Source organism: Rhamphochromis sp. 'chilingali' (genome assembly GCF_963969265.1).
Source record: "Rhamphochromis sp. 'chilingali' genome assembly, chromosome: 2".
NCBI lineage: Eukaryota > Metazoa > Chordata > Actinopteri > Cichliformes > Cichlidae > Rhamphochromis > Rhamphochromis sp. 'chilingali'.
Genome location: NC_137930.1, coordinates 27,474,097 through 27,490,632, shown reverse-complemented (window position 1 = coordinate 27,490,632; position 16,536 = coordinate 27,474,097). Strand labels below are relative to the sequence as shown.

General features: G+C 39.2%; 1 protein-coding gene across 1 annotated transcript in view; it reads right to left on the bottom strand.

Annotated features, from left to right (window-relative positions):
- Positions 1–1,423: 1,423 nt before the first annotated feature.
- The window catches only part of LOC308392198 (transmembrane protein 132C), a 187,767-nt gene continuing 172,654 nt past the window's right edge, over positions 1,424–16,536 (bottom strand). The window contains exons 8-10 of the mRNA XM_080875128.1: positions 14,289–14,598; positions 4,274–4,465; positions 1,424–3,670 (exon numbers count right to left, since the gene is read on the bottom strand). Coding sequence (XP_080731254.1) covers positions 2,588–3,670; positions 4,274–4,465; positions 14,289–14,598 — 1,585 coding nt within the window. The 3' untranslated portion in view covers positions 1,424–2,587. The remainder of the gene's footprint in view (positions 3,671–4,273; positions 4,466–14,288; positions 14,599–16,536) is intronic.

Genomic DNA, 16,536 nt, shown 5'->3' with positions numbered 1-16,536 from the left:
CTGTACAAAGAATCGTTTTGGTCTTTAAAGGTAATAGCCCACTGTGCTGCTGCTTTGGTTCACGGTTCAACCCTCCTGGATGGTTTTGATCTTTCTGTGTGTTCTCCCTGGCTGTATGGGTTTTCCTTGGCTGTATAGGCTTTCCTTTGGTATTCTGGCTTCCTCTCACAGTCGTAAGACATATGGAGTTGGTTAATTAATGAGTCTAAATTTGCCATAGGAGTGGATGTGAGAGCGTGTGGTTATTTGTCTCTCTGTGTTGGTCCTGTGATGGACTGGTGACCTGTCAAGGGTATACCCTGCATTTTGCCCCATGAAAGCTGTGATGGGCTCCAGCCCCATCTGTGGCCCTAAGCTATATAAGAGCTTAAGAAAATGGATGGATGGAGCGAACTTTATTTAGGCTTAAATGTTTGACTGACAGGTGGATGCCAACACAAGCAGCTGTAGCCAGCAGCTGTCTGCCAGGCTCCATATCATCCAAAGAAGTCTGAACTCCATCTTTGATAAGTGAAATTCAATTATTTTATTTATAGGCTGCTAGGCACTAATTAGGAAGTATTTGTGTGATGAACCCATAGTGTCTGTGGATGCAGCTTGCTAATCGTTTCTCTGTGGTAAAAACTGATCCAGCACAGTGATATGAAGGTCGCAAAGTCTGACACTTTGACTGGAGGTGAACATTTTTTAAACAGGTACAACAACATGGGTATCACTTGCTCAATAGCATAGGGCCTGCATTTAGTCTCAAATTTGTAGTTTTGCTTGGGGAAAAGAAAAATTGCTTTTAAAACCCTGGTTTTGACTGGTAATAATGATAAGGTGGTGCGTTTGAGCCATCTGGTCTCACAGTTTTGCTCACACTGTTCCTCACTGATTTATTTTTAAAATTTTCAATATGAAAATTTAAATTAAAAAACCTACCTGGGGCTTAAAGGGCTGACCAGTTCTGCAAATTTTGGCTGTTAACTTGGCACACTCTACCCTCTCCTCTCATCTAACTCATCCAACTTTGGTTACTTCCAAAGACCATGCTTCCAAAGCAAACAAACAGACATTATGGAATCAAAACTCGTGGCTGACATTATGATGGTAAAAATATTATTGTGTTTATATTTTTTTCGGTTTGTCTTTTTCAAATCACGGTGCGGCGTAAAGCCAATATATAATATTATCTTAACAGTATTCACTTGTGAAACAAATAAAAAAACAAACAAACAAAAAACATCTTTTACTTTTGCCTTTTGAAGAGAAATGTGAAGAACTCCAAAAGCTGCACCAATCATCGTTTTGATATCTGATGAAGCCACTGTCTCTGTGGTTATTCGTGAGAGCAGTATTTGATGGACTGAGATTGGAAAACAATGGCTAGGCCAATAAATCACACAGCCACAAAAAAAAAAGGAAGAGTCAACTTCAGGGTTTAATTAGTCCACCAGCCAATTTTAAAACAGACATACAGTAGAAAATGTTGGAACTGACTAATACTGCTTATGACAAAAAGCAAAAGGGTCAGATTTGGGCTTTCTTCTACAGTTTACAGGATTCAAAATGTCATACAGCAATTTGAAAAATCACTGTAAATGTGTTTTCTGACGTCCACCTAATTTGGGCCACACAACTTGAAACCTGGACAAGTTTTACGGGAAAATTATAATGAAGAATTTTTTATTTTTTTTTAATTTTTTTTAAATGTGATTGTCTTTGATACTTTTGGTTGTGTCAGTATATTTATATTGACTATTCTGATTTAATCAAAATTTGTCCTTTTGAATCCTAAAAAGTCAGTTTAATGTGAACTATGCAACAGGAGGTTACATAAACCAATATAAGGAGGGAAAATGTAGGGCCCAATAAATCTCTTAAACCAACATCAACATATTGAATTCAAAGCTAAACTCACCCACAGTGAATGACATGTCTCCAGGGTTACTGGTATTAGTTATCTACAAATTTTCAGTTTGCATACCAGATCAGACTCACATGCCTCCTTTTAAATAACATCATGCATGGATCTGCTTTCTGGAGACAAAACTAACTGAAAAGAAACTAAAGCAAAACAAAACCATACATCACTTTAAAAAATGTTGCTATACATACAGTCCTTCCAAATTAAACTCTGCTTTTATTTACAATACAAAATTTCTTTTAACCTTACTCTCCTAGATTCAATAATTTCTGACAGGGAAAGAAGCCTCTAGAAAAATAACAGAAAGTCGCAAAAATTACAACAAACGTGATATTAAAACATGGCGATTTGAAAAAACAAAACAAAGCGGTGTAGATGGTGCGTAGGAAAGAAAACTAGAAACAAAGAACATACATTTAATTTAAGCAACAATACTAATTTCACATTTTCTTCTTGATGCTGTGGTGTTGTGGTATCTTTTTGTAGTCCATAGCTCGACCTTTTCTGAGTACTTTCATGAAAAAACTGAATGCACCATCCTCTTGCTATGGTAAGGTGTACAGTTTAATAGCGGCTTCAGTCTCTTCTTCACCTCTCCTTCGTAACCCTCCTTCCCTTGTTAGTCTGAAGGCATTCAGGTGAGTTTCTCTTTAGTTCAATGAAAACACCCAGTACCCCCTATGCAATGTTCTTAATTGCGTTCTCATTAAGCTTTTCCATGTAGTTCCTAAGATCCTTTGAGTCTCCGAGCTCGATGTCTGGACATACCCATTTTATCTCACTGGTCTGCACTAGTGCTAAGGGGCTGAGGGCAGGACACCCATTACTCGACTTGACACTTGAAAAAGTGGTGAACTTCACCCTCTTTCTCTTGGTGGTGGGTGAGTTAAGTGACTCATTCCTGTGATCCCTCCCACTTGAGCTACATCCTGCTCCACCAGTATTACCTCGCTGGAGGCCTCCATTTAATAGCTGACTACCTTCTTCTAGGGTACCGCCCAGTTCGTCCTGCTGCTGTTGTTGGAGACACAGCCCCTCCTCTTGGCCAAGCCAAACCCAGTCATGTGCATGAGGCATTGCCTCTGGAGCCTCCAAGGAGAACTGCTTGCTACGGTACTTGTATGCATAAGAGATGCAGTTAATGAGAAAAACCAAAATGGCCAGACAGAAAACTCCCAGCAGGGCATACATACCGATCTCCAAGTCCGTCAGGCCTCGTCGGGAGGTCAACAAGTCCTCATCGGTGCTGCGGCTCCGGGGCAGCTCGGCCTGATCGGGATATTCAGAGAATTCATTTGGAGCCCTTGCTCCAACTTCTGCTGAAAGACGGCCCCCACTTGGCCTTACTGGAACATGGCCCCTGATGGTAGTGGCTCCACGGTTATTTAACCCAGTTTCCATGTCAGAGATAGATCCGCCATAATATGGAGGGTCAGGGCGTGTACGTCGGCCACCTGGCTGTCTGAATTGTTCCTCTGTTTGACCAAGTCTTACATGTGTGCTCGCCATTCCTGTGGCTAAAACAGTATGTCGTTTTCCCTTCTGGCACATTTCTGATGGGCTCATTTCAACACGTACAAGCAAACCTTGACCTTCTCCTTTGGCAACAATGATAGGCCACTTCCATGCTGGACTTTGCTGCACCACCACAACCTGTTCATCCAATGAGGTGGCTGCCAGGGTAAAATGGGCAGGGTTGTAGTTATCTAGAGGAGTCATGGATCCGTCACTGAAATGAAGCCAAGCACTGATGAGGGACTCCTAAGAAATCAAAACAAAAAAACAAACAAACAAAAAAAAAAAACCCAACGTTACACAGTAAAAATAATATTCTTCACAATTCTTATTAATACATAAGGACCATAAACTAAAAACAGACACTAAAAAATAAAGTAGAGGAACATGGAGGACAGAAAAGTCAGTGTTAACAAAGGTTCATTGAAACAATTGGATAGAACGGATACAAAACTATTCTCCTGAAAGCTAAATATCCTTTCTAGGGAAAGAGACTGTAGCCTACCTTCATTTGAAATTATAATTATAGGAATAACAGAGCTGTTCCATGGTTAGAGATGCAAATCAAAGAGAAAGCTTTGTATATGAAAAGTGAATTAATTCTAAACAACAATGAATACCATAGACTTCGTAATAAACCTAATCCATTTCTAAACTTGCAAGCTATTATGACTGAGCTGAGCATAAAGCCAAATATGAAGCCAAATCAGACTCACAGAAAAATGCTAATTTTGCATCAACAAGTCCACTCTAGTCTTACTGTTGGATGAGCAGTTATTAGTCAAATTGCCATGTAAAATGTTTTAATGTCTATATTACCTATATTATATATTATTATAGAAGTCATACCTGCTTGAGAGATTCAATAACTTCCTGTGTTGTTGCAGTGGCAACAATAGCCCTGTTGCTGCCTGGGCTGAGCTGCAGGGACAGAGTTAATCCAGATACCAACTGCACCCCTAGCTCTGTCACGCTCACTTTATCATCCACCACTCTGATGCTCCTTTCAGCCAGGACTGATGATGTCAGAGGGGACAGCACCTGGAACACATAAACAAACAAACAAAAAAAAACCTTATTGCTTTGTTACTAATGGTAGTCCATTAGGATTTTGTTGTTTATAGTGGTGTCAACGTAAAGGATCAGATGTCTTTTCCCACAGCCCTTCTGCTAAATCCTGGAATTTAAATGGAGTTTTGGCAAAGGTAGTTCCTTCTCAGAATACATATTTACAGAGTACGCCAACTGTTATCAAATTTAAGTCGGTACAATATATGTGCAATCACCACATATTGAAAATGCATGGTTTTAAACTGCTCTCCCAAATGACACAGAATAAAAGTATTTTGTGACAACCTGGTCGCCAGGAAGACATTGTTTGTCCATGTTTTTGTATTAGAAAAAAACAGTAGTATAAAACTAAGGGAGATTTTATCGTTGATTTCAACTGTAGCCACAGCTCACACTAAACATTCCTGACTTTGGAATAAATAAATATAATTGACTTCTTACTAAAGGAATAGAAAAACTGACCTTGCTAATGCTTAGGAAAGTATAAACTAGAGCAAAAACCACAGTTACAAACATAAAACACCATCCTATGAACAGACACATTATAAACACCAAAAGAAAAAAATGTTTTAATGATTTATCTTCCCTGTGAAGCCCTCAACTATACGTTGGCTTCCTAAATTGGCACTAAGTCATCAAAACTTTGAGAACTATGCCCTAAGGGTAGCGCCCCAAGAACTACATAACTTCAAGGGTTATTTTTCTGTTTGTATTCACATCACCAGTAGGAACATTTGAAATTATGTAACAGCCGTCTGGCATTTGGTATGTGTCACAGTTGGGATGTATTTCCTCCACAACATAGTCTTATTAAAGCCTTGGCTTCACTGTCAGTCCAATGTTTTACCAATGTTTGTTTTTTTTTCTTCTTTTTTTATCATAGCAAGAGCTGGTGTCAGTCTGATGCTGTGTCAATCAAAGGTCCCTGGTGTGCCAGGAGAATACGTACTGGGAGCTAGGAGCTCAGAAAAAGCCCTGAGAACTGACTTCTAAGGCCTTTGATGTTTCTTAGATCCTGCAGTGCAAGCACAAAGAAAGGCGGCTCTTCCTTCCACAATTATAAGAACTTCCTACGGTCTAAAAGCGCTTCATCGTAGCCATTATGACTTAAGAATGATTGTGGTCAAAGCAGATTTAGTTTCTTGAACACACAAAAAAATCATACTTTTTCAGCCCTGGAACAAAAAATGCAGTAAACGTATGCTTTTGATTGGTAGAGAAAGAAAATACTATTCTTTTGTATTCTTTAACCTAAACTTTCGTATTTTATGATTTTATATTCTGTGATTATAAAAACAGGCACATACTAACACATGAAGTGCTCCTGAACTCACATGGCAAAAACGATCTCCTCCCTAATAGCACACTCTCTAAGTCTCTGAGTTGCCAGAGGTGTAAGCATGTAAATAGTTGTGATATTGTTATGATATGAGAATCCCTCCCATCCGCTCCAATTAGGGCTCCCGTCTCTCCTCCTGCCGCCCCCACATGGCTGCATTTACCAGCCATAATGAACTGTCAGCACAGATCACTGCCTCATTTGTACAGACCAATTCCATGTTTTCTTCTCTTTGGTTTAGCTCTTTGCATTTTTTCTTTGCATTGCTAGTCACACAATGAAACTGATATCTGAATGTTAAACAGCATAAATGAGCATGGTCTCAAAACAGGCATCAACCTGATCTTTGATGTAAAAGCAAACATTAAAGAACCAGACAGCTGGTAAATATGAAGATTGTTGAATATTTTCAAAAATAAAGAATAATAAAAATAAAGATACACACTAATTGATGTGAAATCTGGGTTTTTCTTTTTTTACAGACAAAAAGGAAAGCAAAATGAGCAAAAAAAAAAAATACAGCTGCTGGTTTGTTATATTATTTTAGAGTTTGCAGCAGCCGTTTATTCTTCAAGTAAATCCACCATCATTATCTTTTCTTTTCCTCCAACATTGGATGCTTAGATCTATTTTATTCCACTTTACGATAAAATTAAATAAAAACGGATTTGCAGATGACGCATACTTACTAGGAACTTAAGATATTAAAATAGAAGCAAGGAAATTGGTATATAAGGCAAAGTTTGAGAAGTTAAGAAGAAGTCCATTTTGGAGAAGGATAAGAATGACCTGTATCATTCTCCTCTAAAGGTATAATCTATAAACCTACTATAGAGCTGTCCACACGATGTCAGAAGTGATTTTAGCATCGCTCAAAAAGGAACAATACTCCTCTCCACCAAACCCCAACTCCATACTAACAATGCCCACACTTTGTACTGCTCTCATCTTGGGATGTCAAGATTCTTTCCCCCAGTTCTGTGATAGAAGTCAGATCCCTTCTTCTAACCCCTTCATCAGTCTCCTTTGTCCATTTTTTAGAAATGTTCTGTCTCTGCTTCACACCATTAGAGAAACCGCAAACACTGCTTTTGGCCTACATCCATATTCGTGAGAGTCTCCCAGAAGACTTCCAGAGATGTCAAGTCCCTTCCTTATTCTGGCTCTAGAGTTTACAGATTCCTTCATTCTTTCTCGAGAGAGCAATTAAGTACTCCTTTCAGGTTTACCACTATCTATTCACAGCTGTCAGAGCTGCCTTGTCTTGTATGAACCTGAAATCCCATGTGCACCTGGAACTAGTCTGGTGCAACCGATACTAATATATAAAATCTACTGAGGCTCACACAATGAGTCTCAGACTTACAAACTAACAAAGGTTAATAGCTTAATGTGTTTTGCATGTAAGCACTCTATCCATAACATGTGAGAAAGGCAGTGCTTAAATGGATTTGTTACTTTCTTTTGCCACACTATCAAACTTGCAGCATAGTGTATATCGGCGATCACATTTCCAATTCCCTACCTGATATAGAATCTTCTAGAATCAATGACCTTTTGAAATCTTTGCCTTTAGTTACACATAATCAAAGTTTTCCATTATAATACTTCAAAGCTGAATCTAAATGAAACTGTATTACCACTCTATCATATGGTAGCACTGGAAAAGATAAAAGGTTATACTCACAGCACTTTATTATGTGGAATGGGCCTAAATTAATTTAGACTATTGGCTGGTTTAACAATCTACACAACTGTCAGATGTAAAACTGTAAATGCTACTTTCTAGGTCTAACAAGACCTTGGGTATATTTTTTAATGGGCTTCCATTTATGAGTAACTACTTATCCTATTCAGGGTCCATGGCTCGTGTATTTACGAAGAAAAGAAAAAAAAAAACCATTGCAACTTTGCTTTTCAATCTTCTTTTTACATATCTGAATAAAATCAACAGTAGAAGAACAAAAAAGACAAAATGTTTGAAAATAATGAGTATATGTTCCTCTTGCACATTCCTCTAATAAGCTACACTTGCGGGTTATTAGTGTAATACTACAATATGTCCACCTGTATAAATACTATTTTTAAAATTGCATTTAAGATGTTGGGAATGAACCAATATAACAAACCAAAAATTGCAGTTCTGCCTCTGTACACTGCCACAGTGTATTTTAAATCAAACAATCAATTTGTAGTGCAGACTTTTAGTTTCAATTCAAAGGGTTTCACAAAACTTTTCCATTAACACTTTAGGAATTACACACATGCACATACAATATACACAGTTCCCCATTTTTGGAAGCTCAGAATTAATCCGGTCGTTAAGTCTGACGTCACTAGCCGTGTCTGGACCTAAACTCCGCTGCAGGTCCATATATCAAACGATCACTATGGCATTACTGAGAGTTGAAAAACTGTCTAAAGTCTTTCATCTTTAATAAAATGATCAGCGTTCTGCTCTACCAGGTGTAACAATTGAGATTAACATCCAGGCATCCATGAAAATAGAATTTATGACATTTAACGGAGTTAGAAGTTAGCAGGAAGTTAGCTCGCTAGCTTCTATCTAAATACAATATAGCATGTCCTGACTGCGGGGTTTTGGAAACAAATTAAAACGTACAGCTCTGTTATCACTTCCAACATAAATGAAGACAGAAAACTAAACAGCAGTGACGTTTGTAGGGTTACTGAAGTTTGGCTAGCTGGTATATAATGATGTGCTACGTGACCGCTAGCGACACAGCTATGTTAGCATAATATAAACAAGCTAACTTTTTTTTCCACTCGATAAAAGTTAACGTGAGTGTTCTCGGTGGTCAGGAACAAATGTAATCGCATGGCAGGATGCTGTAAAAGGACCAAACTTCAGCCAGGAGAATAACTGAGATAATCCATCCACAATACGAGGTTAGTCATTCATATACTGCTGCATGGGCTGGGCTGTAGTTACATGCTAAGGTTTTAAAACTGAGCTTAAATAAATGATTAGCGGTAATAAAAGCTGAGGGAGGTCAACAGGGATCACTGACTGTTTTAGGAGCTTTTTGAGATTAAATAGAAGAAAATACATAACATTAAACATGTTAACAACACAAAAGCCATATTAAACGCAGACTACTTTAGGCCTGGAAGTAGGATTCGTCACGTCATTACTTAACGACCGGATAGGACGGTTGACTGAAAAGCGGTTTCATGGTCAGGTGAGATCTGACAAATTAATTAGGCATATCTAAAGTTGACTCAAAATGTTGAATTTGTATTTAATTGCTTTGCAATGTAATTTTAAATATGAAAGCCTAACAGATGTGAGTGCAAGTAGGGGAGGTTGTTACTAGGTTGGAAAAAAAAAAAAAATAAAATAAATAAATCAGAAGTTTAGCAAAAAAACTTTAGTGTCCAACAGAACAATTTAATACATTATTGAAAAGAAGGAATGCACTGACTAGCTTATAAACACCAAAAGGCCTCAAAGACTACAGAAGACAACGAAGTTATTATTTACAACAGACTTATTTCCATGGTTAAGAAAAGCAACTTCATGAGATCTAACCAAGTCTAACCAAGTGAAGAACACTTGAGAGGGGGTAGGAATTCATTTGCAATGTCTGCAATCAAGAGAAACCTTAATAAATGGAAATCCAGAGTAAGGTGCAAACCACCGGTTTCCCAACAAAACACAATGAAATGAAAATTAACTTGTGCCAGAATAATGTGAAGGAAGGAAAAAGTACGGAAAAGGAAAAGAGCAACTGTAGTATACCTCATTACCTGTCTAACACGGCGGAGACAATGTTATGGGATGGACATGTAAGACTCAATAGCATTGATGTGACTGCTGATAGATGTAGAATGAGATTTTCTGAAATGTACAACATTATAATCTTCTACGGTTCAGCCAAATGCAACCCAAGGGTTAGTCAAGGCAAAGACATAAAATGTTTTTTTGTTACTGAAGACAAAACTGAAGGCTGAGAGAGAGAAGTGAAAGTGGCTGCAGTAAAGACTTAGCAGAAAATTTCAAGGGAGTAAACAGTATTTGGTGATGTCCATGAGTTCTACGCTTCAGACAGTCATTGACTACAAAGGACTTTGATCCAAGTCTTAAAAATAATCCTCATATTTTGAAATTATGTTTGTATGTCCGATTAATGTTGAGCCCCTGAAAATGGGAGACCATGGATAAGAATATCTCCACAGGAAAAAAACCTTGAATTAAAGCTGGAAGTGCACTTCAATTGATTTTTTGATTTAAAATCCACTGTGATAAAATGAGAAAAATTGTTTCTTTGTCCAACAAATTATGGACCTATAATGAGAAGCACAAGTCATAGAAAGCATGATGCTGAAATAGGTTGTGCTGATTTTAAGAGAAAATAAAACATAAAAAGGCTTGAATACCACCACCAGTAGTTCATTTGTCACGATCCACAGTGGCAGACCGAGTGGAGAGTGTGTGGAGGACTCAGGTGCAGACATGGGCGAAGACACGAAACTGAGTTCAAACGAAAAGCGAGCCTTTATTTTGGCTGATGACATGGGGGTCAAACAAGGCAAAAGCACAGTGACGAAACTAAACTATAACTAAACTGGGAAACTGGTACTATGATCCCACAGAAAACTATGAATGCAAACATGGTGGTTGAGAACACAGACGACGCAACACTGAACACAGCAAGGCTGAGGACTAAATACACACATGAGGTGATCAGGGGAAGTGGAGACACATGGGGACACAGCTGACCAGAATGAAACATAATGACAACACAGCAGAGAGTAAACTAAATGCAGTGAACAAAGAACAGACTCTTTCAAAATAAAACAGGAAACACGGAGACATAGATATGAAACGAACTAGACAACAAGAGCCACACAGACATGACACATAACGGGTAGGCACACGAACCAGGGAGACCGACTACAGGGGAAGATGACAGAAACGATAACATGAACTTGACAATATAAGACACACAGACATAAACACATGAAGGGCAAGGGAGACTTAACACAAGGGTAATACAATAACAAATGAGCTAGAAAAACTTAATGAACCTAAACAAACAATAAACATCAAAATAGACTGAAACTCAAAACACTGGGTCGCACGACCCAGGACCATGACATCATTAGGCTGACTGTTGGGCTTATGGAGCTGATTCTGTCATTTGTCCACCTACTACACTAAGCTTTAACATGATTTCACTCGATGAAGCCCATAAACTTTGACCTGACCAGCATGGCATGCCAAGCACTACACTAAAAATACATAAGCTGATAGCACACAGGCAACAACGTTGACTTAAAATGGACAGCTGGATAGCTGCAGACTATTTAAACTTTCTCTGCATTTTGATTTAATTAACACAAGCTTCTTTCATACAGTGGGGCAAAAAAGTATTTAGTCAGCCACCGATTGTGCAAGTTCCCCCACTTAAAATGATGACAGAGGTCAGTAATTTGCACCAGAGGTAAAAAAAACCCAATGAATTCACATGGTAGGATTTGTAAAGAATTTATTCGTAAATTAGGGTGGAAAATAAGTATTTGGTCACCTCGAACAAGGAAAATCTCTGGCTCTCACAGACCTGTAACGTCTTCTGTAAGAAGCTTTTCTGTCCCCCACTCATTACCTGTATGAATGGCACCTGTTTGAACTCATCATCTGTATAAAAGACACCTGTCCACAGCCTCAAACAGTCAGACTCCAAACTCCGCCATGGCCAAGACCAAAGAGCTTTCGAAGGACACCAGGAAAAGTATTGTAGACCTGCACCAGACTGGGAAGAGTGAATCTACAATAGGCAAGCAGCTTGGTGTGAAAAAATCAACTGTGGGAGCAATCATCAGAAAAGTGAAGACATACAAGACCACTGATAATCTCCCTCGATCTGGGGCTCCACGCAAGATTTCATCCTGTGGGATCAAAATGATCATGAGAACGGTGAGCAAAGATCCCAGAACCACACGGGGGGACCTGGTGAATGACCTGCAGAGAGCTGGGACCAAAGTAACAAAGGTCACCATCAGTAACACACTACAACGGCAGGGAATCAAATCCCGCAGTGCCAGACGTGTTCCGCTGCTGAAGCCAGTGCATGTCCAGGCCCGTCTGAAGTTTGCCAGAGAGCACATGGATGATACAGCAGAGGATTGGGAGAATGTCATGTGGTCAGATGAAACCAAAGTAGAACTTTTTGGTATAAACTCAACTCGTCGTGTTTGGAGGAAGAAGAATACTGAGTTGCATCCCAAGAACACCATACCTACTGTGAAGCATGGGGGTGGAAACATCATGCTATGGGGCTGTTTTTCTGCCAAGGGGACAGGACGACTGATCCGTGTTAAGGACAGAATGAATGGGGCCATGTATCGTGAGATTTTGAGCCAAAACCTCCTTCCATCAGTGAGAACTTTGAAGATGAAACGAGGCTGGGTCTTCCAACATGACAATGATCCAAAACACACCGCCCGGGCAACAAAGGAGTGGCTCCGTAAGAAGCATTTGAAAGTCCTGGAGTGGCCTAGCCAGTCTCCAGACCTTAACCCCATAGAAAATCTGTGGCGGGAGTTGAAAGTCCGTGTTGCTCGGCGACAGCCCCAAAACATCACTGCTCTCGAGAAGATCTGCATGGAGGAATGGGCCAAAATACCAGCTACTGTGTGTGCAAACCTGGTAAAGACCTATAGTAAACGTTTGACCTCTGTTATTGCCAACAAAGGTTATGTTACAAAGTATTGAGTTGTATTTTTGTTATTGACCAAATACTTATTTTCCACCCTGATTTACGAATAAATTCTTTACAAATCCTACCATGTGGATTCATGGATTTTTTTTTTTCACATTCTGTCTCTCACAGTTGAAGTGTACCTCTGGTGCAAATTACTGACCTCTGTCATCATTTTAGGTGGGGGAACTTGCACAATCGGTGGCTGACTAAATACTTTTTTGCCCCACTGTATATCGCTTTATCTGTAATTTAAAGTTTCCTGTGACCAGTGGTGAAAGAAGCACTTGTTCTTGTCTCACACATTCACATACTACTAGCAGCCATGATACTAACAAGTGAAATAAATAAGGTCGGATCTGTTGTGGTGGCACAATAGTAACCCATGTGGATTTAGAGTAATACTGTAGTATAGCTGATTGAACATATCCTTGAATTTAAAAAGAAAATGGAAGGTTTCACAACGCCATTCGACTGCTTCAACAACTGATGTTCATTTAGTGTGTGAGAACATGTGCTATACTGAGAAACGCCTTATTGGATTATTGGATAAATAGTATTCTGAGATACACGGTGAAAGGGTCACAGAATGAGAGGCTGCACAGGTGCAAGCTTTTACAAGACGTGCCATGAAGGCATGTTTCTTTGTCAACTCATGATAGGCTTAAGTGTTTGTTCCATGCTGCAATCAATATAGTTGTTTTTATATCTTACTCCGTTTAGACTAAAAAAACATTCTACCATACTCTGCACAGACTCTTTCAGTCCATAACTGCTTCACCATATGTTCATCAGCTTATTGTTAACCTTTTATGTCTGTCTCTCTTACTTTCTATCCATCTATCTTTATATCTATCATGACCCCAAATTGGATAACTTAGCCTCTTAAATGTGATAATATGATGATTATTTATCTGTGGCTTACAAGTTCAAATAACATTTTGAACATTAATATTGGAGCAGATGACCATTAACTTTTTAAAAAATGTAGTAGACTAATGGTATCTTTAGTGGAGAATTAAAGTTATGCTTTCTATGTGTGTCCTGTCCCTGCATTTATAAACAAACTAGAAAGCCACATTCTGCTCCGCATTGACAAAGCAAAGCGGCTGAGCACAGTTTGGAGCTTTTCAGCTTGAAAAAACTTGAAACCCTGTTGGGTAATATTGACTGTGACAATAAGACGGATAAGACCAGAGTCAACAGTGGTCCGACTTTTTCTATTCAGTTGTTTTGGTCCATCGTGCTTGTGGTTTGCTTAATTCATACATTTCTAATACTTCAATGTCAACCTAATCAAAATACTTTGCATTAAAAGAGTCTAGATGAATGGATTTGCTTTATTGCTTTTAGACTTCTCATTGTAATTTTCCTAATCCACTTGCCAGGTTACTTTACTGCTGCGTCTATGTCAGTTTATCAGTTCAAATACGTCTGATATTGTGCTCACTTGTGACCTTTTGTTTGGCTGCCAAAACAACCAAGCCAGTCAGGTCATTTAATCGAGTAAAGCTGCATGTTTCCTTAGTAACAACAAAGACTGTATTGCGATGGCTGATTCAAGCATTAGTTACTGCAGCTTCCGTGACAGTTACAATTTAGGTCTATGAGATGAACGTGTAAATCCCCACTGATCAGTCATGGCAAAACAATCCTGACAGCCACACTGCAGAGACATGCAGTACAACTTCTGCTTTAGAAACTGTGATAAAATATACATAAATACAACCTGTAGTTTGGTGTTTCCAGTGCTCAGCCCGATTACGACTTGGTCATCCAGAAGCTGGGCAACCTTTGGGTCCTCCACCCTCAGAGACTCCTTCACCAACTGTGTCACATCCACCTGCCAGTCGGTGCCCAGCAGGAAGGTCTGCTGGCCCAGTACATCTTCCTCCATGGCTCCTCTACTTTCACTGATGTCAGCCACAAAGTGGGTGAGGATGCGCAGAGTGGTGCTTTGGTACTGGGCAACACAAGCAGTCTCTGTCCTCCCCTCTACTGGATCGACACCATCCTTATCATCTGTGACCCTCTCGTACCTAATGAAGAATGAAAAGAGGAAAACACTGATCAACTGCTGGCAAGTTGATCAGTGTCAGACTGTGTTTGAGGTAAAAAGCGCTGAGAGCTCTCTGTGGACTCTGTGTCACCATTAGTGTCCATGAAGTAGAAACTCTCTGATGTAAAGTATTTACTGCTGTCAAATCATCTGCTGTGTGCTTTGCTGCAAGTTCGCCTGACTTTCCAAAAGTAATAGCCTCCCATTATTTTCAAAAATCCCTTAAAAACAGCTTGCAGAGAGAAACTGCCACCCGGCTTGCGTTCTCATTTTCTTTAAAAGAGCAACTGATATTTTTCTGTGTACCTGCTATTTATTTGGCTCACAGAAAACACTCTGCAATTTTGGCATCTCAGAAAATGTTTCCTAAAAAAAATCAATGTTTTTAAACTCACAGCTGGATATTTGTAAAGCATTTGTTCTACACTCTTGCTCCTATTTAAGTGGAGCTTATACAGCCCTTTATTTTTATTTATCTAAAAAAAGAAGCCAACCAACCCCCCACAGATAAATCTGAACATGGTGGAAAAGAATGAAGGAGAAATAATCCTTTAATGGTAGCAACTACAGAAATCCGTTTTTATTTGCGTGCTAATAGGTGCACACCTAGCCCAGACCCAAGATGGCAGTAAAATACAAACACCAGAAATGTTCAGAGTGACAAGTATTTGCAATACTTGCCAGACCTCACAAATAATTGCCTTAATCAGTATTGTTTGGCCTATAAAAGAGGTTGAGTCTTAAAGAAAAAAGGTTTAGCAGAGAGCTGAAGCTCCTCCTTGCCTAGTTTGCTAACGGCCAATTTTTTGGATCAAAGATTTTCATTTCCTGAAATTCTTTTTTCCCCATTCAGGGCTAAAGACAAGAGGGACCGCTTACCTGTTATCAACACACAAGTCAAGCATCCCTTATGGTACCAGCATGCATCAGTTCACATGACATGAGTAACCTGCACATTTGGAGCAACATTTCCTGTCATTCAGAGGATCTTTTTTCAGTAAAGGCCTTGCTAATTTAAGCAGGTCAATGGCAAATCACATTCTGCTGTTATTATACCAACCTTAATTAAAAGTGTTTGGATATTAAACTTGCCTGCTGTCTATACCTGTCACCCATTTATAATAAGTAGAATGAGAAATATGAGCTCTCTTGAATTTTTATCACATATGAAACAAAAATGGACCCAAATGCTTACAGTATTTTAAAAAATGCAATGCAACACAGTGGTAAACATGCCCCTATTTGAACTTTGTGCCTTTGTGCTACTTGTTGTCTTCTGTTTTCTGAATTAATTGCAGTGTTTAAATCATTTGCAAAGGATTTTTTTTACACACCAACTGGAAATGCTGTTGTAATAATAAAAATGTACATTTCTAAAATACTGTAAATATCCCACTGGCCTGTCTGTGCTGTATTTTCTTATTGGTATGTCTTACTATTCCTGTTAAGGCACAAGACACACACATTATTCTCATCCATCTCCACTTTATATTCCATTAGTATATATCACTCGCCTATAAATCTGTTTTTCTTCTCTCTTTTTTCGTCCTGTGCTATGCCATCATCATCGCTCTCACACTGTGTGTCTGCCTCATTCTATATTCTCAACATAAACTTGTTATTGGACTTCCTTGTAATCTATTTTTCCAACTTTCTTCCTCTGCTTTTCTCTCCCTCTTCTCCTTGCTCTCACCTCATATTGTCTTATTCTTTCAAGCTCTGCCAGCCTCTTTTTACCGGTCAGGTGGCCGGGGGTGGAGTGACAGTGACAGTTCCCATTAGGTTTAATGAGGTATGGCCGGTCTGGCAGGAAAACGGGCTGACAGGTTAACATGATGTGGCCCAATGGCTTGGCTTAGTTATAACCTGCCTTCCCCATCCCCTCCCAGGTTCTTATTCCACATCAGCAAAAGGACGG